Raw genomic sequence first — 24766 nt, 5'->3', positions numbered from 1 at the left:
AAAAATGAAAACAAAATACAGATGGGGATACAAATGAAAACCAATACAGGCAATATGTGGTCCAGGTGTATCTAATATAAAAAAAAATTGTTAAATATTCCCAAAAAATGAATACAAATATAAGGAACAATATGCAGCCCAAATGATATATCATATTGGTTAAAGACCTCATTAAAACTGAATATTTGTCCTACTTTAGAAAATAAGTCCACATCGTACCTGTGATTCATTTTTCTTACCCGCCAAAAACGTTTGCATAGTAGTGTATATACGATATAATACATGTATACCAAGAGCGCCAACACACATAACATGCATTACCCCAATGCAGTGGCAACACATAATATAGTGCTTCTTACATATATGAGATAAAGGACTTATCCAGGGTTGAGGAGAAGTCTCTTGTTCCTCATAAGTCTGCAGTACAAACTTGTATTACTCATATACCATCATTAGATTACTATAAAAACAATGGCAGTGTATTTTCTAGCACTGGATAATGAAATGGACAAAAGCAGCAACTACACTAAGCTTTGTTCCTATGAAAGAAAATATCTTAATCACTGATGAGATTGAAGCATGCATGACTCACTCACAATTTAATTCAACTTCCGACAAGGTCGGTCTGTTTTTATTTAATGGTAAAGATAAGTGCCAGAAAGATCTGGTATCCCTACAATGCACCAATGACTCATACTTGGGACGCACTGCAGAATGAAGCACTGCAGTTCAATTCGATGTTAAGACCGTTGGGAAGCAAAAATGTGATCTAGAGTTCACCATAAAATAAAAAAAAATAAAAAAATCTTATTTTGGGCAATTGTTTTTAATTAGCTCAAGAATGTTTATGAATATTAAAGCTTAGCTTAGATTAAGTCTAACTCTCTACATTTATTCAGGTGTCCTTAAAGCAAGATTGTAAGAACTCATTCAGCAGGGGCTGCATTAGGTCTACTAAAGGCCATGACAACCATACATGCCAACAGTTGCGATTTTCCCGGGACATTCCTGGTATTTAGACAGTTGTTCCGGTCTTACCCTGTCCCGGGAAAAATCACGGGAAATTGTTTTTTCCCCCAGTTCTTGATGTATCGCCAGAGCCGCCGCTAGAGGTCCAGGGCCAGCACTGGTGATTTTCTCCAACACCATTTTACAGAAGACCAGCTCTCCTGGAGGCTGAGCGGAGGAAACAAGAGGTGGAGCCCAGGTGGCTGGCAATAGAAATGGAGCTGCCGCCAAACCCCAACGGCTTGCTGCTGGTCCGTGACCTGTTGTGGGAAAGGCCATGTGGCGGGGGGTTGGCGGCAACTCCATTTAAATTGGCAGCCGTTTTCATTGCCACCCGGGCTCCGCCTTTTGTTTCTTCCCCTTGCCCTCCATGAGAGCTGGTCTTCTCTGTAAAATGGCGGCGGAGATCAAATCACCAGTGACGGCCCCTGGTGACATGCTGATCTGGTGACATGCTGCATCAGGTGACAAGCTGCATCTGGTGATATACTAATATGGTGACATGCTGCATCTGGTGACATGCTGCATCTGGTGATATGCTGATATGGTGACATGCTGATCTGGTAACATGCTGCATCTGGTGACATGCTGCATTTGGTGACAAAAGGGTTGGGGATTTGGGGAGAGGGGATGCGCAAGTTAAACCACTAATCTATAGGTCATCGATAATACTGCCTATAATTGATCACGTACCCGGTTGGGTTTTGTTGCTGTAACCAATATATAGTGGGGATCGAAAGTTTGGCCACCCCAGGTAAAAATTTGTATTAATGTGCATAACAAAGCCAAGGAAATGGAAAAATCTCCAAAAGGCATCAAATTACAGATTAGACATTCTTATAATATGTAAAAAAAAAGTTAGATTTTATTTCCATCATTTACACTTTCAAAATTGCAAAAAAAAATGGCGTCTCTAAAAGTTTGGGCACCCTGCAGAATTTATAGCATGCACTGCCCCCTTTGCAAAGCTGAGACCTGCCAGTGTCATGGATTGTTCTCAATCATCGTCTGGGAAGACCAGGTGATGTCAATCTCAAAGGGTTTAAATGCCCAGACTCATCTGACCTTGCCCCAACAATCAGCACCATGGGTTCTTCTAAGCAGTTGTCTAGAAAACGGAAAGTGAAAATAGTTGACGCTCACAAAGCTGGAGAAGCCTATAAGAAGATAGCAAAGCGTTTTCAGAATATCCTCTGTTCGGAATGTAATTAAGAAATGGCAGTCATCAGGAACAGTGGAAGTTAACCTCCCTGGCGGTATGATTCTGTCTGGAATTACGTACCAAAAGCGGTACAATTATTTGCAAGGAAATTTGGCGTTTTATACTGTAGGCCTGTAATTCTTAGGAATAACTCACTTAAATCTGACCAAACAAGAGTCTAGTAGGCATCCCGGGTATGACATTTTTTTTAAAAACAAAATTATAAATTATAATATAATAAATAATTATAAATAATTATAACAAATATTAATATAATTCTAATAAAAATTATTCAATAATGTAATCAAATCAAAATCACTGACATTTTCTCAGTTGCAAAATTGTCGCTGTCATTATTTTTTTTTCTTTATGATGAATTTCCCCACAAATCGCTATCGCACAATTCTGCAAGTGATTATAATTTATTATCGCTGTTTTCTAGCTGATCTAAAACCATTTTTGACACTTTTGGTTGCTATGGACAATCTACAGTTTGCAGGGAGAAAGAACAGTTTTTATTATATAAAATGACATGTAGGGCACTGGGCAGACCACTAGGGACAAGGGGGGTGTATATTTTTTACATACATTACTGTAATCTATAAGATTACAGTATATTGTATGTAATGTGTTTGTTTACTTTTTTGAATTTGGCGCCGATCTCCACCCCCGTGCGTCGTAACGTCGCAGGGAACGGAGATCGGCGGCACAGGAGGACGCTGTGTGAATCGAGGTCCCGCTCGCTCACACAGCGCAGTGGCATCGCTGGATCCAGGACAAGGTAAGCCAGCGCACGCTGCAGGCTCTGCATATCTACCCCGAGCGTGACTCGGGGATACCGATCGCAGCCTAAAAAACCCACCCCGAGTCACGCTCGGGAATACCGCCAGGCAGGTTAAAGCAAGATCTGGAAGACCAAGAAAAATATCAGACAGAACAGCTCGTAGGATTGTGAGAAAAGCAATTCAAAACCCACGTTTGACTGCACGATCCATCCAGAAAGATCTGGCAGACACTGGAGTTGTGGTACACTATTCCACTATAAAGAGATACTTGTACAAATATGGTCTTCATGGAAGAGTCATCAGAAGAAAACCTCTTCTACGTCCTCACCACAAAAATCAGCGTTTGAACTTTGCAAATGAACATATAGACAAGCCTGATGCATTTTGGAAACAAGTTCTGTGGACCGATGAGGTTAAAATAGAACTTTTTGGCCGGAATGAGCAAAGGTACGTTTGGAGAAGAAAGGGCACACAATTTTAATGAAAAGAACCTCTGTCCAACTGTTAAGCATGGGGGTGGATCAATCATGCTTTGGGGTTGTATTGCAGCCAGTGGCACAGGGAACATTTCACAAGTAGAAGGAAAAATGGATTCAAAACAATTTCAGCAAATTTTGGATGGTAACTTGATGCCATCTGTGAAAAAGCTGAAGTTAAAGAGAGGATGGCTTCTACAAATGGATAATGATCCTAAACACACCTCAAAATCCATGGGGGATTACATCAAGAGGCGTAAAAAGAAGGTTTTGCCATGGCCTTCACAATCTCCTGACCTCAACATAATTGAAAATATATGGATAGACCTTAAAAGAGCAGTGCGTGACAGACAGCCCAGAAATCTCAAAGAACTGGAAGACTTTTGTAAGGAAGAATGGGCAAAGATACCTCATAAGAGAATTGAAAGACTCTTGGCTGGCTACAAAAAGCGTTTACAAGCTGTGATACTTGCCAAAGGGGGCAGTACAAGATATTAACTCTGCAGGGTGCCCAAACGTTTGTAGGCGCCATTTTTTTGTTTTCTGTAAAGTTTGAAAGTGTAAATGATGGAAATAAAATCTAACTTTTTTTGACATATTATAAGAATGTCTAATCTGTAATTTGATGCCTTTTGGAGATTTTTCCATCTTTCCTTGGCTTCGTTATGCACATTAATACAATTTTTTACCCAAACTTTCGATCCCCACTGTATTAATTTGAACCCTTTCTCAACCAAAGCTTACAGAAGGAAAAAAAAAAAAAAGTTGGCAGGTATTTCACTTAAAGGATACTTACACACTGCTATTTTCTATGCAGTTTACTGCATGCTGACCCATTTTACTGCTGTTACCACCTCCACTGAAATAGTTCTGGGATTATCTGTGGTCCTACTGGTGTACATTTCATCTTCCAAATTAAAAGGTTTCAGCTCTGTAAATTGACAGCTGAGGTTTTGGTGCAGTCAGCACTTGCTATTATTCTGCATGGTAACTGCACAGATAAAGAGGATGTTGTGTAATATATCACTCAGATATACATCAAGAAGTTTCATCAATTCCACTGCATAGCAAGACTACGCAAGGGATGCAACGAGGCATGGAGACCACCACTGCCGACCTCTCTCCAAAACTAACAGTTGCCTGGCTGTCAGTTTAAGCCTCTTGCTTCAGTAACCTGGAACAAGCAGGAGTTGTTTTTCCTTGGGCTAACCCAAGTCCCTACTGTAGGCCAACATTCAAGTGCTTCCACTACCATATCAGTCAGACATGTCTCCTGGGGACTCTTCAGACCAGATCCCTCAATCAGCTCCAGCAAAATTCCATAGAATGTGCCCCCCAGCTATTGCAGCTGGGACCTTGATGAACAATTGTAGAAGCACAGCTGAACTGCCCAGAAGGGCAGGCTGTGATCTTCTCCTCCTTGACAAGTACCCCTCTGCTCTAGGTCTCAAACTATTTATGCACTTTTCCACCCACCATCTTGGCACCCTTCCCCAGGGTATGGCTGGGACAACATAAAGATTCAGCTGCTGATTTGCTTCACCCAGTCCACCACTTTCCAGAATGATCTAGAAGACAGGGGGAAGCAGTCAAACCCACAACCAGTGAAACTCAGAGCAGACCAGAGCAATCACAAGCAGCTCCACTACTTCCAGAGGAGCTAAAGAATAAGTTAATCTAACCTAGCTAGCGCCTAATTCCTAACTAATATTTACTGATCACACTAATATACCATGAAATGTACTGTAGATATGATTTTTTTTACAAGGGTTCCCTAGGAGCTGAGAATCATTTCAAGGGTTCCTCCAGGGTAAAAAGGTTGACAAAGGTTGCTCTAAAGATATAGAATACTAATTATTTTCTTAGCAATTGTAGGGAAGTTCCTCCTAAACTTTACATTAATTTCATCCAAATGTAGTCAAATGCTATTGCTACCTGCATAAAGCGTGTAGCAAGACCAATCTGTGTTGCAAGACCAATCTGAGGCCCCTGTTCTTCTGGGCCAAATAGCAGTCCCATGGCCATGGAACCCATTAATTTATTGGTCAGTTGGAAAAACACCCCCCTGAGAGTGGTGGTCAGAATGCCCCTCTTCCAGACAGACTGTGGTCAATCAACCACAGCATAAATAACCTCCAACAACCTCTGGGGGAACCCTGGTTGAGAATGACTGCACATAATCAATGCACTTAATGTAACAGCTCATGGAAACGGATAAAAAATATTCTATTCAAAGCTTTCTGTCATATGCAGTTGACTTAGCTAATCTTCATTTTATTAAAGTAGTTGTAAACCCAGATGTAAAAAATAAAATAAAAACACCTGCAATACAAAGGCATAATGAGCTAGTATGCATTGTATATAAGCTCATTATGAAATACTTACCTTAGAACGATGCTGTTGCAGCAGTCCCTGTACACCGCTGTGACCAGCGACATGTTGTCCCAGAGTTATTTCCGGGTTTTGTGGGCACCGGCGCTGTGATTGGCCGGACCTGCAATGATGTCACTCCCACGCTTGCTGGTGGGAGCTGCTGGTTACCGCACAGCAGTTGAAGAAATGGCAGGGGCGAGCCGTTTCTTCAGTGCGCATGTGCCGATAATGTCGGCACATGCTTATATGGTTCCTACAGGTAAGCCTTATTATAAAACAATGACATGTAAAGTCAATCAGGTGTTGGTAATCACCTTCTCAATGGCAAACAAAGCCATTTGACCAGACTGTGTGACTGCATAGAGGAGACCAGAAACACATATAAGTGAAAGAAAAAGATATTTATTAAAAAGGTGAAAAACAAGTGAAAACAACCAGTGCACAACCCACAACAAATAATATATATATACACAAATGAAGGGGAGATACCATAAACGTAACAAGCCAGGCCGAGGTCATACACCAAGGGATACCAGCAGGATGGGGGACAAGGAGCCAGACGGACAGGGAGAGCAAGGATGGATAGGCAGGCTGCGGGCAGGGATGGACTGGCCATTGGGACTACAGGGAGTTTCCCGGTGGGCCGATGGCTCAGTGGGCTGGCTTCAGTGACAGTGGACTGCTGCCCCCCTCTGCCTCTCCCTCCCTGCAGCGCTCACCTGGGGGAAACAAAGAAGCAGGGAGAGGACCAGAGGAGCATGGGGGACGAAAGAGGAGCATGGAGGGAGGGGACAGACAGCTGACTCAACAGCTATGGCCTGGGATTTTCTCACTTCTGCCTAATCTTGTCCCATAAGGGGGGCACTGAACTGATTCTTTGCCCCAGGTGAAATAATGTCTAGCTTCCCCACTGGTACTGCCTATAAGAGTACCAGTACAAGCCGTTCTACTCTAATAAAGTAGAACGGCTAGTGGTTAGTGTAGGGGGAGAGGGGGCTTGGGTGGCCTGGGGGGTGCGGGAGTTGTCCGGCCACCATGGGAGAGACCTGTCAGTGGGCCAGTCTCGATGTAGTCCAGGGCCAAATTTCTGTCCCAGTCCAGCCCTGGCTGCAGGCAGGGATCCAACGGAAACCAGGATACAGACGGGACAGGTCCAGGAAGGGCTTGGGATAAGGATCAGATTGGATCAAGTTGGGTCAGAGGCAGGCTCAGGAATATAGATAAATACCAAGGCGAGGTATGCTTTTACTCGCTGGGTATAAGTAGAGGTGTAAATAACAGAAAGCAGATCGCGCTAATATAATCAGCCAGCTATCTGCAAAATAGTATGTCAGATGTGAGTGACAACAAATGCAGTGAGCTGTGACATGTGTGACTCTATTCAATGAAAAAAATATAAATAAGTGAATAAATAGTCCTTTGTGGAAAAAATTGCTCAATGAAGAAAAAATAAAATAAATAAAAATAAAAATATAAACACATGAATGAAAAATATTTTTGATAGATGAATCCTGTAATGAGCCAAAAGTCCACCATACAGAAGTTTCAAATGAAGATGTCCCCAGTGCAGAAATTGTAAAACATCCCAGGAAAGGTGATGAGAAAGCACTTCCACCAAAGACAAACACTGCCTCTTACCGAATATTATTGGTCTCTGTTTAAGGAGACCAAATACAGCATGTAAGGGTGTATTCACAGCAGATATTCCCTCCGGTTATCCAACTTAAAAGATGACACCCACTATATTTCCAGGCAAACCAGGCTTCCCCTTCTTCAGGAATACAGAGGCACTTACTGCAGTCCTGGTTTCATGTCCTCATTGTTCGTTTTTGCTCTGATGTTGCTGCAATCCTTCTCTGCTCTGAACAGTCTGTTTCCAGAATTGAAGAGAAAGATCTGTTCTTGGGCAGCCATGGAGGACTTTGCTTTGTCTTTCAGAACCAATATAGAAATATGGCCAGTAAAACGTTGTCACCTCCAGCCTCCAACGTTTTACTGGCCATATTTCTATATTGGTTCTGAAAGACAAAGCAAAGTCCTCCATGGCTGTCCAAGAACAGATCTTTCTCTTCAATTCTGGAAACAGACTGTTCAGAACAGAGAAGGATTGCAGCAACATCAGAGCAAAAACGAACAATGAGGACATGAAACCAGGACTGCAGTAAGTGCCTCTGTATTCCTGAAGAAGGGGAAGCCTGGTTTGCCTGGAAATATAATATATATAGTACAACTGGGGGGATCTGTAGTGGAGAAGGATCTGGGGGTTTTAGTTGATCATAAGCTCAATAATGGCATGCAATGCCAAGCTGCGGTTTCCAAAGCGAGCAAAGTCCTTTCTTGTATTAAGAGAGGTATGGACTCCAGAGACAGAGATATCATTTTGCCCCTGTACAAATCATTAGTAAGACCTCATCTGGAATATGCAGTTCAGTTTTGGGCACCAGTTCTCAAAAAGGACATCGGAGAACTGGAGAAAGTGCAGAGAAGGGCAACCAAACTGATAAGAGGCATGGAGGAGCTCAGCTATGAGGAAAGATTAGAGGAACTGAATTTATTCACTCTTGAGAAGAGGAGAATAAGGGGGGATATGATCAACATGTACAAATATATAAGAGGTCCATATAGTGAACTTGGTGTTGAGTTATTCACTTTACGGTCAACACTGAGGACAAGGGGGCACTCTTTACGTCTAGAGGAAAAGAGATTTCACCTCCAAATACGGAAAGGTTTTTTCACAGTAAGAGCTGTGAAAATGTGGAACAGACTCCCTCCAGAGGTGGTTCTGGCCAGCTCAGTAGATTGCTTTAAGAAAGGCCTGGATTCTTTCCTAAATGTACAGAATATAACTGAGTACTAAGATTTGTAGGTAAAGTTGATCCAGGGTAAATCCGATTGCCTCTCGGGGGATCAGGAAGGAATTTTTTCCCCTGCTGTAGCAAATTGGATCATGCTCTGCTGGGGTTTTTTGCCTTCCTCTGGATCAACTGTGGGAATGGAGTTGGGTGTATAGGATTTTACTGTGTTTTTTAATTTTTGTTTTTTTATTTTTTGTGGTTGAACTGGATGGACTTGTGTCTTTTTTCAACCTGACTAACTATGTAACTATGTAACTATAGTGGGTGTCATCTTTTAAGTTGGATAACCGGAGGGAATATCTGCTGTGAATACACCCTTACATGCTGTATTTGGTCTCCTTAAACAGAGACCAATAATATTCGGTAAGAGGCAGTGTTTGTCTTTGGTGGAAGTGCTTTCTCATCACCTTTCCTGGGATGTTTTACAATTCCTGCACTGGGGACATCTTCATTTGAAACTTCTGTATGGTGGACTTTTGGCTCATTACAGGATTCATCTATCAAAAATATTTTTCATTCATGTGTTTATATTTTTATTTTTATTTATTTTATTTTTTCTTCATTGAGCAATTTTTTCCACAAAGGACTATTTATTCACTTATTTATATTTTTTTCATTGAATAGAGTCACACATGTCACAGCTCACTGCATTTGTTGTCACTCACATCTGACATACTATTTTGCAGATAGCTGGCTGATTATATTAGCGCGATCTGCTTTCTGTTATTTATATTTGTTTGGTGTGGTATAACACTTTTTGATCGCAGCTTTTTTATATTTTTTTAGGTTTTTCACATTTAGAACAAGTGCATTAATTTTTTCCTTTACTATAAGTAGAGGTGTCAGTGATTAGGTTCAAGTCACACCTGAGCGCAGCAAGAGCCGTACGCTCCACACTGCCAGGATCCATCTGCTGGTGGAGACCAGTACTGCGTCCCAAAGGTGATATAACACCAGCAGGGAGAAGTTCTCCTGACAGTTCCAAACTGCCAGGAGACACCTGCTGGTGAAACGCAGTACTGCGAGCCAAACAATAATAATAAATATCATCAGCGGATGGAACCTTTCCTGACAATTTGACACAACATGCCAGTGCTATATAATCATGTTCGTGGTTTTGCATATTCCTAGTAACGGGTGACTTTTAAAATTGCGGCTCACCAAACCGCATGGTAACGCAGCGTCATGCATTTTGGTGGCAATAAATGCACCTGCGTTTTGCGGGATGTCTAATTAGGGATACTGAGCATTTGCAGGACTACTTGTGCTCCAACAAATTCTCCCGCTGCTTCACCCGACACCTGGACAGTCAGGGATGATCGGTGCGGCAGCAGGGGAAGTTATAATTACCGATCTCCCTGTGAGGCTTTATTAAAGCAGCTGACAGACGCTTCTCCTCATCTCCCCTCCGCGACTTTTAGCTGCTTTATTGAAATCTATCCTGGGAGATCTGTGATTATAACATCAACTGCCGCACCGATCATCCCTGAGTGTCCCCTGTGTTCTCCTTCAGCTCCCCTCTGTGTCCTCCTCGGTGCTCCTCCGGTCCCCCCTGTCTTTTTTCATTCCCCCTACATGTGCTCCTCCGGTCCCCTCCTATCCTCCTCTGGTCCCCCACCCTCCGTCCTCCTCCACCCCCTAAACTCTGTTAACGATGCTTTAGTTTATGAATGGAGAAGAGCTACTGTCTACTGTCCATTCATGTTTAGTGCAGTCAAGGCTGCAGAGAAAGGGATTGGGGAATATCTATCCTCAGTATGTAGAGAAAGGGATTGGGGAATCTCTATCCTCAGTCTGCAGAGAAAGGGATTGGGGAATCTCTATCCTCAGTCTGCAGAGAAAGGGATTGGGGAATCTCTATCCTCAGTCCCTTTCCATGTCTCAAAGGAGAGATGTCAGGGGTCAGACCCCTGGCACCTCACCAAAGCCCCCCTACACCCTAACAGGGTTGAATAATAATAATAAAAAAAAAGAAACATTGTAATAAATAAATATTTTAAAGTAAAATTGTAAAAAATAATTAAAAAAAATAATTGTAAAAAATAAAATAGTAAAAAAAAATAAAAAAAAATACTATTGACATATAGCTAGATTCAGTAAGAGTTAGGTCGGCGTATCAGTAGATACGCCAACCTAACTTGGAATCTGCGCCGACCTAAGTTTAAGTGTATTCTCAAACAGAGCTACACTTAAACCTATCTAAGATACGACGGCTTGCGCCGTCCTATCTTAGGGTGCAATATTTAGGCTGGCCGCTAGGTGGCGATTCCATTGCGGTCGGCGTAGAATATGTAAATCACTAGATACGCCTATTCACGAACGTACGCCCGGCCGCCGCAGTACAGATACGCCGTTTACGTAACGCATTATCAGGCCTAAAGATATTCCATCAAATAGTTGGTATAGTAATGTTAAAGTATGGCCGCCGTTCCCGCTTCGAAATTCGAAAATTTTACGTTGTTTGCGTAAGTCGTCCGTGAATAGGGATTTACGTAATTTACGTTCACGTCAAAATCAATAGGACCGTGCAGCGTACTTAGCCGCAATGCACACTGGGATATGTAGGAGGACGGCGCATGCGCCGTACCAAAAAAACGGCAATCACGTCAGGTCAAACAAAATTAACATAAAACACGCCCCCTCAGCCTATTTTGAATTAGGCGCGCTTGCGCCCGCCGCATTTACGCTACGCCGGCGTAACTTAGCAGGCAAGTACTTTGTGAATCAGGTACTTGCCTCGCTAACTTACGGCGGCGTAGTGTAAATGCCATACGCTACGCCGCCGCAACTATGCGCTCGCAATCCTGAATCTAGCTAATAGTCCACACTTCATCAGTGCTGCATATTAATGCCACGGTCGTGTGACATAAAAAAAAAAAAAATTATTGATACTTGTACTTGGTCTTAAAAATGTGGTATTGGGACAACCCTACTCCTAATCCTGCCAAAAAAAAATGGAGATGCTCCGAGGTTCGTGAACAGGAGATGGATTTCTACCCCCTTAGCCTAAACCCAATATTAAAATGTATTTTTATGAAAGCATGCCGAGTAAAATGAAAAGTATTATTTGTGCCGTGTATGTTTCCTGACTCTATGCTGGGAAAGTCCCTCTTCACTGACATCTGTCTCTCTGCAGACATCTCTCATTGTAATCAGTGAAAGATTATGTGAACGCTACTCTGTACAATACATCAATGGATGAGAACAATGGGGTGGATTCAGGTAGGGGCGCGCACTACTACGGAGGCGCAGTGTACCGTTTTTACGCTATGCCTCCGTAAATTACGTGCGTTACGCTTCATTCACGAAGCAGTAGCTCCGTAATTTGCGTGTGCGCTCTGTAAAACTGCCCGGCGTAAGCGCACGCAATTTAAATGATCCCGTAGGGGGCGTGGATCATTTAAATTAGGCGCGTTCCCGTGCCGAACGTAGTGCGCATGCTCCGTCTGGAAACTTTCCCGATGTGCATTGCGGTAAATGACGTCGCATTTGCTTCAACGTGAACGTAAATGGCGTCCAGCGCCATTCACGATTCACTTACGCAAACGGCGTAATTTTTAAAAATCGCGACGCGGGAACGACGGGTATACTTAGCATTGGCTGCCCCTGCTAATAGCATGGGCAGCCTTACGCAGAAACCGACGAACGCAAACGACGTAAAATGCGAACGCAGGGCGCGCATACAAATGGGAATCGGCGTGAGTATGCAATTTGCATACTCTACGCTGACCACTACGGGAACGCCACCTAGCGGCCATCGTAAGAATGCAGCCTGCGATACGACGGCATAAGAGCCTTATGCCAGTCATATCTTAGGCTGCAGTCGGCGTATCTAGCTTTCTGAATACAGAAAAGTCGATACGTCGGCGCAACTAAGCAATTGCGCTGCGTATCTATGGATATGCAGACGCAATTGCTTACTGAATCTACCCCAATGGCTCACAGTAAAGATGTGTAAAGTACACGTTCACATGCATGTCTTTTCTTAATAGACCAATATAAAATGTTTGTGGAACCTTGGTTAACGAGTGTTTTGAAAGACGAGCACCTTTATAAAAAAAATCCTGACTCAGTTTGCAAGTGTTGTCTCACAAAACAAGCAGAATTCGAGCTAATGGGGTGTGCAGTACCGCATTTGGCCAGAGGTGCGGGGACGCCAGTGACACTCAGAACGGTTCGGAAATATTCGGAATCACTTGGAAATACTCGGAAATACTCAATTCCCGAGGGTTTCTGAGCCTTTCCGAGTTCAGCCTAGCTGTCCCAGAGTATCTCCGAGGCTCCTCGGCGCCCCCCTCCTGTGGCCACATGCCGTATTGCATGCAATAGAAGTCAATATGGAACAAATTACCTTTGTTTTCATTGACTTCTATGGGGAAACTCGCTTTGATATGCGAGTGCTTTGGATTACAAGCATTCTCCTGGAACGGATTATGCTCGTAATCCAAGGTTCCACTGTATTCTATCATTACCATTTGAGGATATTTTTCATAATACCATATGGCGCTGTAGGGGTAAAGTGTTCCCTAAGGAGTGATTCTTACTGTAGGGAGGCGTGGCTTGCTGTGACATGTCACTGATCGCTGTTCCTGATGACAGGGAACACGATCAGTGACAGTGTCACTAGGCAGAACGGAGAGATGTTGTGTTTACACTAACACCTCCCCGTTCTATCTCCCTGTGAGATGATCGTGGGTATGCCCGCGGCGATCGAGTCCGCAGCATCCGCGGGCGCGCTCATGGAGATCGCGGGAGGCGCGCGCACCAACCGCTTCTTAAACGGGACGTACAGGTACGTCCTTCTGCCTGCCCGTGCCATGCAGCAGACGTATATCTGCGTGCGGCGGGCGGCAAGCGGTTAAGTGCAATAAAGTACAATTGTTTTCACAAGTTTTTACATTCATTTAAAAAAAGGGACATTTGCTGCAGGGGAAACACTACAAGTAATGATGATCAGTCAATTTATTATCTGACACCTTAATTACAGGGAGAGATATTGTGTAAAATGACATGGACATAATTCCGAGGGTTTCATACCCTGATCAGAGCTACAACACAGGAAAGAAGTCGTTATCCCCAAAATAAAAATGGAGGGCCAGATCCAGAAAGAAATACACTACGCCGCCATACCTTACCTGGCGCATTTTCGAATCCTCAGCGAGGTCACGCCGTAAGTTACGGCGGCATAGTGTATTTCTGGCGGCGGATTTGAAATTGGGCGGGTTGGGGGCGGGTTTCATTAAAATGAAGCGCGTCCCCGCGCCGAATGAACTGCGCATGCGTCGTCCCGAAATTTCCCGCCGTGCATTGCGCTAAATGACGTCGCTAGGACGTCATTTTTTTTACTTAGACGTGAGTTACGTCCATCCCTATTCACGGACAACTTACGCAAAAAATAAAAAAAAATTAAAATTTAGACGCGGGAACGACGGCCTTACTTAACATGGCAAGTCTAACTATACGCCGGAAAAAGCCGACTACAGACGACGTTAGAAAATGCGATGGTCGCACGTACGTTCGTGAATCGTCGTAAATCGCTAATTTGCATACCCGACGCGGAAAACGCCACCCAGCGGGCGCCGAAGTATTGCATCTTAGATCCGAAGGCGTACGCCTGTCGGATCTAACCCAGAAGCCGTCGTATCTTGTTTTGAGGATTCAAACTAAAGATACGACGCAGGAAATTTGAAAGTACGCCGGCGTATCAGTAGATACGCCGGCGTACTTCGTCTGTGGATCTGGCCCGGAATCTATTGCAGCTCACCAATTCTTAGATGTGATGGCTGCATTAGCTTTTTTTTTTTTTAAGCTTTTTTTCCTTTACAGTATTTTCACCTGGTGTACCGGCCAGCAAGTCTGTTCATTTTGAATCTACTTTAACAGACCAAGCTGTCCAGCACATGTGGCAAGTAAAAGGTTGAGACAAACCATTTAACACCGACAGGGATTCTTACAATGATCAGCTTATATTCATTTATGTAAAATCTTTAACTGAAAGGGAACAAAAAGCAGTTTGCTGTAACTGTTTAACCACTTAAGCCCCGGACCATTTTGTTGCTAAATGCCCAGGCCAGGTTTTGCGATTCGGCACTGCGTCAGTTTAACTGACAATTGCGCGGTCGTGCGACGTGGCTCCCAAACAAAATTGACATCCTTTTTTTCCCACAAATAGAGCTTTCTTTTGGTGGTATTTGATCACCTCTGCGGTTTTTATTTTTTGCGCTATAAACAAAAATAGAGCGACAATTTTGAAAAAAATGCAATATTTTTTACTTTTTGCTATAATAAATATCCCCCAAAAACATATATAACATTTTTTTTCCTTCAGTTTAGGCCGATACGTATTCTTCTACCTATTTTTGGTCAAAAAAATCGCAATAAGTGTTTATCGATTGGTTTGCGCAAAATTTCTAGCGTTTACAAAATATGGGATAGTTTTATTGCCTTTTTATAAAAACATTTTTTTTACTACTATTGGCGGCGATCAGCGATTTTTTTCGTGACTGCGACATTATGGCGGACACTTCGGACAATTTTGAGACATTTTTGGGACCATTGTCATTTTCACAGCAAAAAATGCATTTAAATTGCATTGTTTATTGTGAAAATGACAGTTGCAGTTTGGGAGTTAACCACAGGGGGCCCTGTAGGAGTTAGGAATCACCTAGTGTGTGTTTACAACTGTAGGGGGGTGTGGCTGTAGGACTGACGTCATCGATCGAGTCTCCTTTATAAAAGGGATCACTCGATCGATGCAGCCGCCACAGTGAAGCACGGGGAAGCCGTGTTTACATACGGCTCTCCCCGTTCTTCAGCTCCGGGGAGCGATCGCGACAGATCGGCTATAAACGAATAGCCGTGCCGTCGTCCCGGATCGCTCCCCGAGGTAAGCCACCCGCCGCACGCAGCGGAGGGGGTCCCGATCGGACCCCCGACCCGTGGAAAGGCGGGGACGTATATATACGCCCATCTGCCTGTCCGTGCCATTTTGCGGACATAAATAGTCGTGCGGCGGGCGTTAAGTGGTTAACTTGACCTCTTTTTACCCCCCTTCATGACCAGGCCATTTTTTTCTATATGGCACTGCATTACTTTAATTGAATATTGCCCAGTCATGCAAAGCTGTACACAAATAACATTTATTTAATTTTTTCCCACAAATAGAGCTTTCCTTTAGTGGTATTTGTTTACCCTGGGTTTTTTATTTTTTTGCGTTAAAAACAAAAAAGACTGACAATTTTGGGGAAAAAAGCAAGATTGTTTTTACTTTCTGCTATTAAACAAAAATAAAATCAAAAATAAAATGTCTTCTTTAATTTAGGCCAGTATTGATTTTTGGTAAAAACAAAATCCCAATAATTGATTGGTTTGCGCAAAAGTTATAGCGCCTACAAACGAAGGCATATACTGTATACTGTAATTTGTTTGTTATTTAATTTTTTATAATAGTAATGACGGCGATCAGTAACTTATAGTGGTACTGCGATATTGCGGCAGACAATTGTACACTAACTGACACTTTGTGGGAACCAGTGACAATAATACAGTGATCAGTGCTAAAAATATGCACTGTCACTGTACTAATGGCACTGGCTGGGAAGGAGTTAAACATCTAGGGCAATCAAAGGGTTTTAATGTGTGCCTAGCCAGTGTTTATGTGTGTACTGTGTGAGGAGATTTCACTAAGGGAAGTGATGAGTTTTATTCCCTGCTCTGCAGGGAGAGAACATTCATCAGATCCCTGCTGTCAGATCTGACCTCTGTCTTGTTTACTTGCAGTGCCTTTGAAAAGTATTCATACCCCTTGAAATTTTCCACATTTTGTCATTTTACAACCAAAAATGTAAATGTATTTTATTGGGATTTTATGTGATAGACCAACACAAAGTGGCACATAATTGTGAAGTGGAAGGAAAATGATAAATGGTTTTCAATTTTTTTTACAAATAAATAAGTGAAAAGTGTGGGGTACATTTGTATTCAGCCCCCCGGAGCCAATACTTTGTAGAACCTCCTTTCTCTGCAATTACAGCTGAGAGTTTTTTTTTGGGGGGGGGATGTCTCTACCAGCTTCCCACATCTACAGAGTGACATTTTTGCCCATTCTCCTTTGTAAAATCGCTCAAGCTCTGTCAGATTGGATGGAGAACATCTGTGAACAGCAATTTTCAAGTCTTGCCACAGATTCTCAATTGGATTTAGGTCTGGACTTTGATTGGGCCATTCTAACACATGACTAGGCTTTGATCTAAACCATTCCATTGTAGCTCTGGCTGTATGTTTAGGGTCATTGTCCTGCTGGAAGGTGAACCTCCACCCCAGTCTCAAGTCTTTTTCAGACTCTAACAGGTTTTCCTCTAATATTGCCCTGGATTTGGCTTCATCCATCTCCCCATTAAAGCGGTGGTTCACCCTAAATAACAAGTTTCTACCATGAAATCCAGCATACTAGCGTGAGCTACAGTATGCCTTTATTTATTTTTTTTGCGCTGTACTTACAGTTTAATCCCATAGTTAAGTTTCAGACTCCCCGCGGGGAATGGCCGTTCCTATGCAGAGGGGAACATGATTGACGGCCGGCTATGGCGCGTCACGCTTCCCGAAAATAGCCGAATAGGACTCGGCTCTTCACGGCGCTATACGGCGCCTGCGCACAGACTAGGAGCTGACTGCACAGGCGCCGTGAAGAGCCAAGTCCTATTTCGGCTATTTTCGGGAAGTGTGCCGCGCCATAGCCGGCCGTCAATCATGTTCCCCTCTGCATAGGAACGCCTACTCCTCGTGGGGAGTCTGAAACGTAACTACGGGATTAAACTGAGTACGACGCAAAAAAATAAAATAAAGGCATACTGTAGCTCGCGCTAGTATGCTGGATGACATGGTAGAATTTTTTTTTCTTTTTTTAGGGTGAACCCCCGCTTTAACTCTGACCAGCTTCCCTGTCCCTGCTGAAGAAAAGCATACCCTCAACATGATGCTGCCACCACCATGTTTCACAGTAGGGATGGTGTGTTCAGGGTGATGTGCAGTGTTAGTTTTCTGTCACATATAGCGCTTTGCTTTTATGCCAAAAAGTTCAATTTTGGTCTCATCTGACCAAAGCACCTTCTTCCACATGTTTGCCATGTCCAAAAAAACTTTTACAACTGTCAGTAAATATCGGGGGCTGATAATTTGCCGATTTACCAAACCATGCAAATGACATGTGTAATGTCAGTGTTTCTAAATCATGTTTATACTGTTTAAATATTGATTGTCTTTGTTTTTAATAGAAATTCTTCATTTTTCAGGTTGTCAGTAAATTTCCTATGTTGTGTCAGTACAAAAATGTTTTAGGAGGTTGGCAACCCTGCTTTGGAGTGTAGGAGGAAACTAGAGTACCCGGCAAAAAGTAATACAAGCACAGGGGGGAGGACATGCAAACTCCATGCAGATAGTTTCATGATGCAGCTGTACACAGTAGCTAAGCAGCTTCTAAAAGCTTGTTTAATTAACCCTTTCGCTGACAAGCCATATAGATCTGACAGCAGGGGGGGTATCACACACAATCACTGACAGGCCATATAGACCTGACAGCAGGGGGGTATCACACACAATCGCTGACAAGCCATATAGATCTGACAGCAGGGGGGGTATCACACACAATCACTGACAAGCCATACAGACCTGACAGCAGGGGGGTATCACACACAATCGCTGACAGGCCATATAGACCTGACAGCAGGGGGGTATCACACACAATCACTGACAGGCCATATAGACCTGACAGCAGGGGGGTATCACACACAATCGCTGACAGGCCATACAGACCTGACAGCAGGGGGGGTATCACACACAATCGCTGACAAGCCATATAGATCTGACAGCAGGGGGGGTATCACACACAATCACTGACAGGCCATATAGACCTGACAGCAGGGGGGGTATCACACACAATCGCTGACAAGCCATATAGACCTGACAGCAGGGGGGGTATCACACACAATCACTGACAGGCCATATAGACCTGACAGCAGGGGGGGTATCACACACAATCGCTGACAGGCCATATAGACCTGACAGCAGGGGGGGTATCACACACAATCGCTGACAAGCCATATAGACCTGACAGCAGGGGGGGTATCACACACAATCGCTGACAAGCCATATAGACCTGACAGCAGGGGGGGTATCACACACAATCACTGACAGGCCATATAGACCTGACAGCTGGGGGGTATCACACACAATCGCTGACAAGCCATACAGACCTGACAGCAGGGGGGGTATCACACACAATCACTGACAGGCCATATAGACCTGACAGCTGGGGGGTATCACACACAATCGCTGACAAGCCATACAGACCTGACAGCAGGGGGGGTATCACACACAATCACTGACAGGCCATATAGACCTGACAGCTGGGGGGTATCACACACAATCGCTGACAGGCCATATAGACCTGACAGCAGGGGGGGTATCACACACAATCACTGACAGGCCATATAGACCTGACAGCTGGGGGGTATCACACACAATCGCTGACAAGCCATACAGACCTGACAGCAGGGGGGGTATCACACACAATCGCTGACAGGCCATACAGACCTGACAGCAGGGGGGGTATCACACACAATCACTGACAGGCCATATAGACCTGACAGCAGGGGGGGGGGGTATCACACACAATCACTGACAGGCCATATAGACCTGACAGCTGGGGGGTATCACACACAATCGCTGACAGGCCATATAGACCTGACAGCAGGGGGGGTATCACACACAATCACTGACAGGCCATATAGACCTGACAGCTGGGGGGTATCACACACAATCGCTGACAGGCCATATAGACCTGACAGCAGGGGGGGTATCACACACAATCACTGACAAGCCATATAGACCTGACAGCAGGGGGGGTATCACACACAATCACTGACAAGCCATACAGACCTGACAGCAGGGGGGGTATCACACACAATCGCTGACAGGCCATATAGATCTGACAGCAGGGGGGTATCACACACAATCGCTGACAGGCCGTATAGATCTGACAGCAGGGGGGTATCACACACAATCGCTGACAAGCCATACAGACCTGACAGCAGGGGGGTATCACACACAATCGCTGACAGGCCATATAGACCTGACAGCAGGGGGGGGGGGTATCACACACAATCGCTGACAGGCCATATAGACCTGACAGCAGGGGGGGGGGGGGTATCACACACAATCGCTGACAGGCCATATAGATCTGACAGCAGGGGGGGTATCACACACAATCACTGACAGGCCATATAGACCTGACAGCAGGGGGGGGGGTATCACACACAATCACTGACAGGCCATATAGACCTGACAGCAGGGGGGGTATCACACACAATCACTGACAAGCCATATAGACCTGACAGCAGGGGGGGTATCACACACAATCACTGACAAGCCATACAGACCTGACAGCAGGGGGGGTATCACACACAATCGCTGACAGGCCATATAGATCTGACAGCAGGGGGGTATCACACACAATCGCTGACAGGCCGTATAGATCTGACAGCAGGGGGGTATCACACACAATCGCTGACAAGCCATACAGACCTGACAGCAGGGGGGTATCACACACAATCGCTGACAGGCCATATAGACCTGACAGCAGGGGGGGGGGGTATCACACACAATCGCTGACAGGCCATATAGACCTGACAGCAGGGGGGGGGGGGGTATCACACACAATCGCTGACAGGCCATATAGATCTGACAGCAGGGGGGGTATCACACACAATCACTGACAGGCCATATAGACCTGACAGCAGGGGGGGGGGGGTATCACACACAATCGCTGCCACCCGATTGCTTACACACTCCCTTGGAACTGGCGAGAGCGGGCACACACCTGCTCTCCTCCCCTTCTCGCTGTGACCTGGAAAGCGATGTTTATGATGCAGTGGCGGCCATTGGTCATTTTGTTTGGGAGGCGGCAAACATTACCACTCCTCCATGTCAGTTGGCGGGTCTGGTGCACTTACCCCATCTATGCAGCACTTCACCGGCGGCTTTTCCTGCTCGGCAGTAGCAGCGGCGGCGGCAACAGCTTTCCCTTCATCTGCTCTCCATGGGCATCGGCGGGCAATCAGAAAATGGGTCTCAGACCTGCTTCTGATTGGCCAGATTGAGGATCAGTGTTACAGCAGTGAATTTTCATTCGCTGTTTTAACACCTGGGTGGGCTCATAGCACAATGCTCTGCGCCACGTGCCCACCCTATTTTAAAGCTTATTAGAGCCTCTGGCTCTAAACAGGTGCTTCAAAAAAACACCCAGCCGCTGTAATTCAGTCGCCCGGCATCCTGATAGGGGCCGGACGGTGGCCGCGACAGCCGTGAATAGATTCAGACTATGCATGAATCTATACATTGTTCATATAGGGGGTGGCGTGGATAGAGGGGGCGGCTCCCGGGTGTCCCTATTGGACAGGCCACCACTGCTATAACGTCACTTCTGGGCCATCTGTCACTTTTCCCGGCTAGCATAGCAGGGAGGCAATGTTTGAAATGCGATCTGCATTGCAAAACATTAAGTGGAGCACCGAGGAAACACGGAAAAGTTACACCTGAGCACATAAAATACCCCCCAAAAAAATGTTGGAGGCCCCCCTCACCCCCATGTATACAGACACGTACAAACATAAAAACATGGGTCGCGGGGCACCTACACATGAAAATGTAATTTACTATACACATGTTACATATTGTCGCGCATGCCGGAGTGAGAGCAATAGTTCTAGCTCAAGACCTCCTCTGTAAAACTAAGCTGATGACCTATAGGGGGCTTTTGAAGGGTCGTCTATAGAAAATATAGGGTACTGAAGTTTTTCCCCATTTCACAGGCGCACACAAATATAAAGTTTGACATGTCGGATATCTATTTACTCTGTTCAACTTTGTCTTTTTTATTTTACCAAACACTTGGGTAGTTGATTGCGCTTGTTTGCCCTAAAATTCACTTTAGTGTGTCTTTTACTGAAATTTTGCGTTTCCATGACCTTTGCAGTAATATCGCGTGACAAAATTCGAACTACCACTATTTTATTCTCTAGGGTGTCTGCTTTCAGAAAATGTTTGGGGGGGGGGTTGTGGAATCTCCAGGCTTAAAATTATTTTTTAACCACTTGAATACTGGGAACTTTCACCCCCTTCCTGCCCAGGCCATTTTTCAGCTTTCAGCGCTGTCACACTTTGAATGACAATTTCGCAAACACTGTATCTATATGACATTTTTAATGATTTTCTTCACACAAATAGAGATTTATTTTGGTGGTATTAAATCACTGCTGGGTTTTTAAATTGTTTACTAAAAAAGAGGAAAAAATACCAAAAATTTGGAAAATAAAAAAAAGTTTTTCTTATTTACAAAACGTACTGACAGAAATTAAGTAATCTTTCTCCTTCACTGATGTGCGCTAATGAAGCTGCACTGATGGGCACAGATAGGCTGCTCTGATGGGGCGACACTTATGGGCATCGATTAGGTGGCACTGATGAGGAGGCATTAATATGCTGCGCTGTTGGGCACTGATAGGTGGCACTGATATGTGGCACTGGTGACCACTGATAGGCGGCACGGATAGGGGAAAAGGGAATAGCCGCTCCAGGTGGGAACCCAGATGAATATCCTCTGTTGCAGACAACTCAGGTGCAGGCAATGCACTTAGCAAAGCAGGAACAAAGATTGTCTCTGGACAGCCGCACTCACTCATAGCTATGACTAAGCACTAGTTTCAGTGCGAAACGCGTCAGCAGTCAGGTTTTCTTTTATTTTGCTGTGACTTGTAGCGCTGTCCTCCTTTTAATAAAGGCTACAATTTGTTCAGAGTGCGGCTGTCCAGAGACAATTTTTGTTCCTGCTAGGCGGCACGGATAGGCAGCACTGATGGGCATTACTGATGAGCAGGCACTGAAAGGCTGCACTGACTGGCATCAATAATGGGCACTGATTTGTGGCACTAATGGGCATTGCCTGGGGCTTTCCTGTAATCAGGGCACTGATGATCAGTGCCCTGATTACCTGCCCTGGTCTCCCCTGTGAGGAGATACCACTGATCGGCACTCCTCAGTCCTCGCCACCCACTCTGTCAGTGTGAGACGAGGCAAGCCTATTACCGGCACGTCCGCACTACATGTGACCGGCTGTGATTGGACACGGCCGATCACATGGTTAAAGAGCCGCGTCATCTTTACAGAGATCGGGGTCGCGCAGAGTCTTAGGGAACACAGCGCGGCCATGATCGAAGTGCAGTGCGCCCCCCCCGGTGGCTGTTCTGGGGCGCCGTCATATGACGTCCACCCAGAATGAGAGCCGCACCGCCCCCTGTCATTTGATGGTGGGTAGGCGGCAAGTGTTTAAACATGTGTGTAAAAATGGCTCTGGCACCGAAGAGGTTAAGCGTTGACAATAAAACCTGGAAGCGGATTGGATTCTATGCAGAGCTGCACCAGATTTTGCACGCTCCAGTCTTAGTAAATCTCCCTTACTGTGCTGTATTCTGTATTCTGTATGAAGCTGCCTGTAGCACCCAGCAGTAGTGTTCCTAGCACCATAAAGCAGAACACAATAGACTTCCTCCCCTCCAAACATATTTTCTACATATAAAGTGCAAGCTCTTGGGTTACACTATTAGTACTCTGTAGTATATTACTCACTTTGACGCAGTAGCAGAGTACGGGTCCCATGTTGACATGTTTGGTGTGGCTGATGTTCTGCTCAGGTGCAGATTTCTCGGTCTCTGGCAGGATGCAGTCCTCCGGGGGATTTGCATTTGCGTCCACATCCTGCTTGACTTGAGAAGGGCGCACGTAGCTGTTGAAAGTGATCTCTGTGGCCGTCGGGCTCCTCTGATCTCCGTGGGCATCGTTCAGTTTTAATCTGGGCACCTCTTTTGTACCCAGAGAAAAGTGTCTCAGCCTCATTAGGCTGCCCGAGCCGGGGAGTTTAAAATGGGACATTTTGGGTATCAAAGTGCATAGTGTGGTGGCACTGCCCGGGGTCACCAGCGTGAGGCTTTCAACCGGTAAGAAGGAAGTAGCAGCTGCATGGGAATTGGCACATCCTTTGGCATTGAGAGGGGGGTTCTGTGCACATTCTTCCGTCGATGTTAAAGAGTCATTCCGGAAACGACTGTATTTCGCCCTCTGAAGCATCACTGGGTATCTCAAGAAAGATTTGCGCTGTATTTGCCCGCTTGGCTTTCTGGGATCTCTCATAGCCTTCCTAGGGTCTTCATCTGTAAAAAGTAGAACGCTTATTACACAACCATCATATCCATGGAACGCTCATCTTGGAATATTAAGTTACATATCAAAATGTAAGAAAAAAAAAAAAATATTACATTTACAGAAAAGTAAAATCGATGCAACGATATATAAAAAATTTGATGTTTTTCTTTTATATATGAGAAGCTGAATGATCTAGAAAAGAGGATCAGATGGCAGTGGGTACAAATCCAGCCTGAGGATGTGGAATAGAGGAGCTTGCTGCTTTCAGGAATATCAGATGAGACAGCACCAGCATCCATAGATCCGGGGTGAAGCGTCGCCCGTCATCCTCTGCACAGCCCATGGCACGCTGGCAGCATCCTGGAGGTGAAGAGTTTGGAGGCGTAGCAATTTCTCATGAATGAAATGCTCTCTCCCTGTGTTTGCACGCTATCAATCTATGAATGAAGCGGAGAATGGCTGTAATTGACTCACGATCCCGAGGGTGTTCAGCTTTCCTCCAATAGGAGGCCGGCAGGATGACTCATACAGGACAAAAACACAAAGCTACTAGTTACAGCTCAGATGTGTAGATGTCATGACAATGAGAAAATACAGGACAGACACAGCGTGCTTTATATAGAGAATAGAGGAAAAGAATAATACAAATATAGAATTTATTTTATTTGAAAAATGTATATTCCGGAGACCTTAACCACTTGACCACCAGGCACGTAAACCCACTTAATAACCAGACCAATTTTCAGCTTTCGGTGCTCTCACAATTTGAATGACAATTACTCAGTCATACAACATTGTACCCAAATGAAATTTTCG

The 24766-nt window shown here is 44.7% G+C and overlaps 1 protein-coding gene across 1 annotated transcript in view; it reads right to left on the bottom strand.

Annotated features, from left to right (window-relative positions):
- The window catches only part of SHC4 (SHC adaptor protein 4), a 142945-nt gene extending 118552 nt beyond the window's left edge, over positions 1-24393 (bottom strand). Inside the window, exon 1 of the mRNA XM_040342647.1 lies at positions 23378-24393. Within this exon, the coding sequence (XP_040198581.1) occupies positions 23378-23938 (561 nt within the window). The 5' untranslated portion in view covers positions 23939-24393. The remainder of the gene's footprint in view (positions 1-23377) is intronic.
- Positions 24394-24766: the final 373 nt, after the last annotated feature.

The sequence above is a fragment of the Rana temporaria genome, chromosome 3 (genome assembly GCF_905171775.1).
Source record: "Rana temporaria chromosome 3, aRanTem1.1, whole genome shotgun sequence".
Classification (NCBI taxonomy): Eukaryota; Metazoa; Chordata; class Amphibia; order Anura; family Ranidae; genus Rana; species Rana temporaria.
The sequence above is the reverse complement of the archived record's forward strand: the minus strand, read 5'-3'. Positions and strand labels throughout refer to the sequence as shown.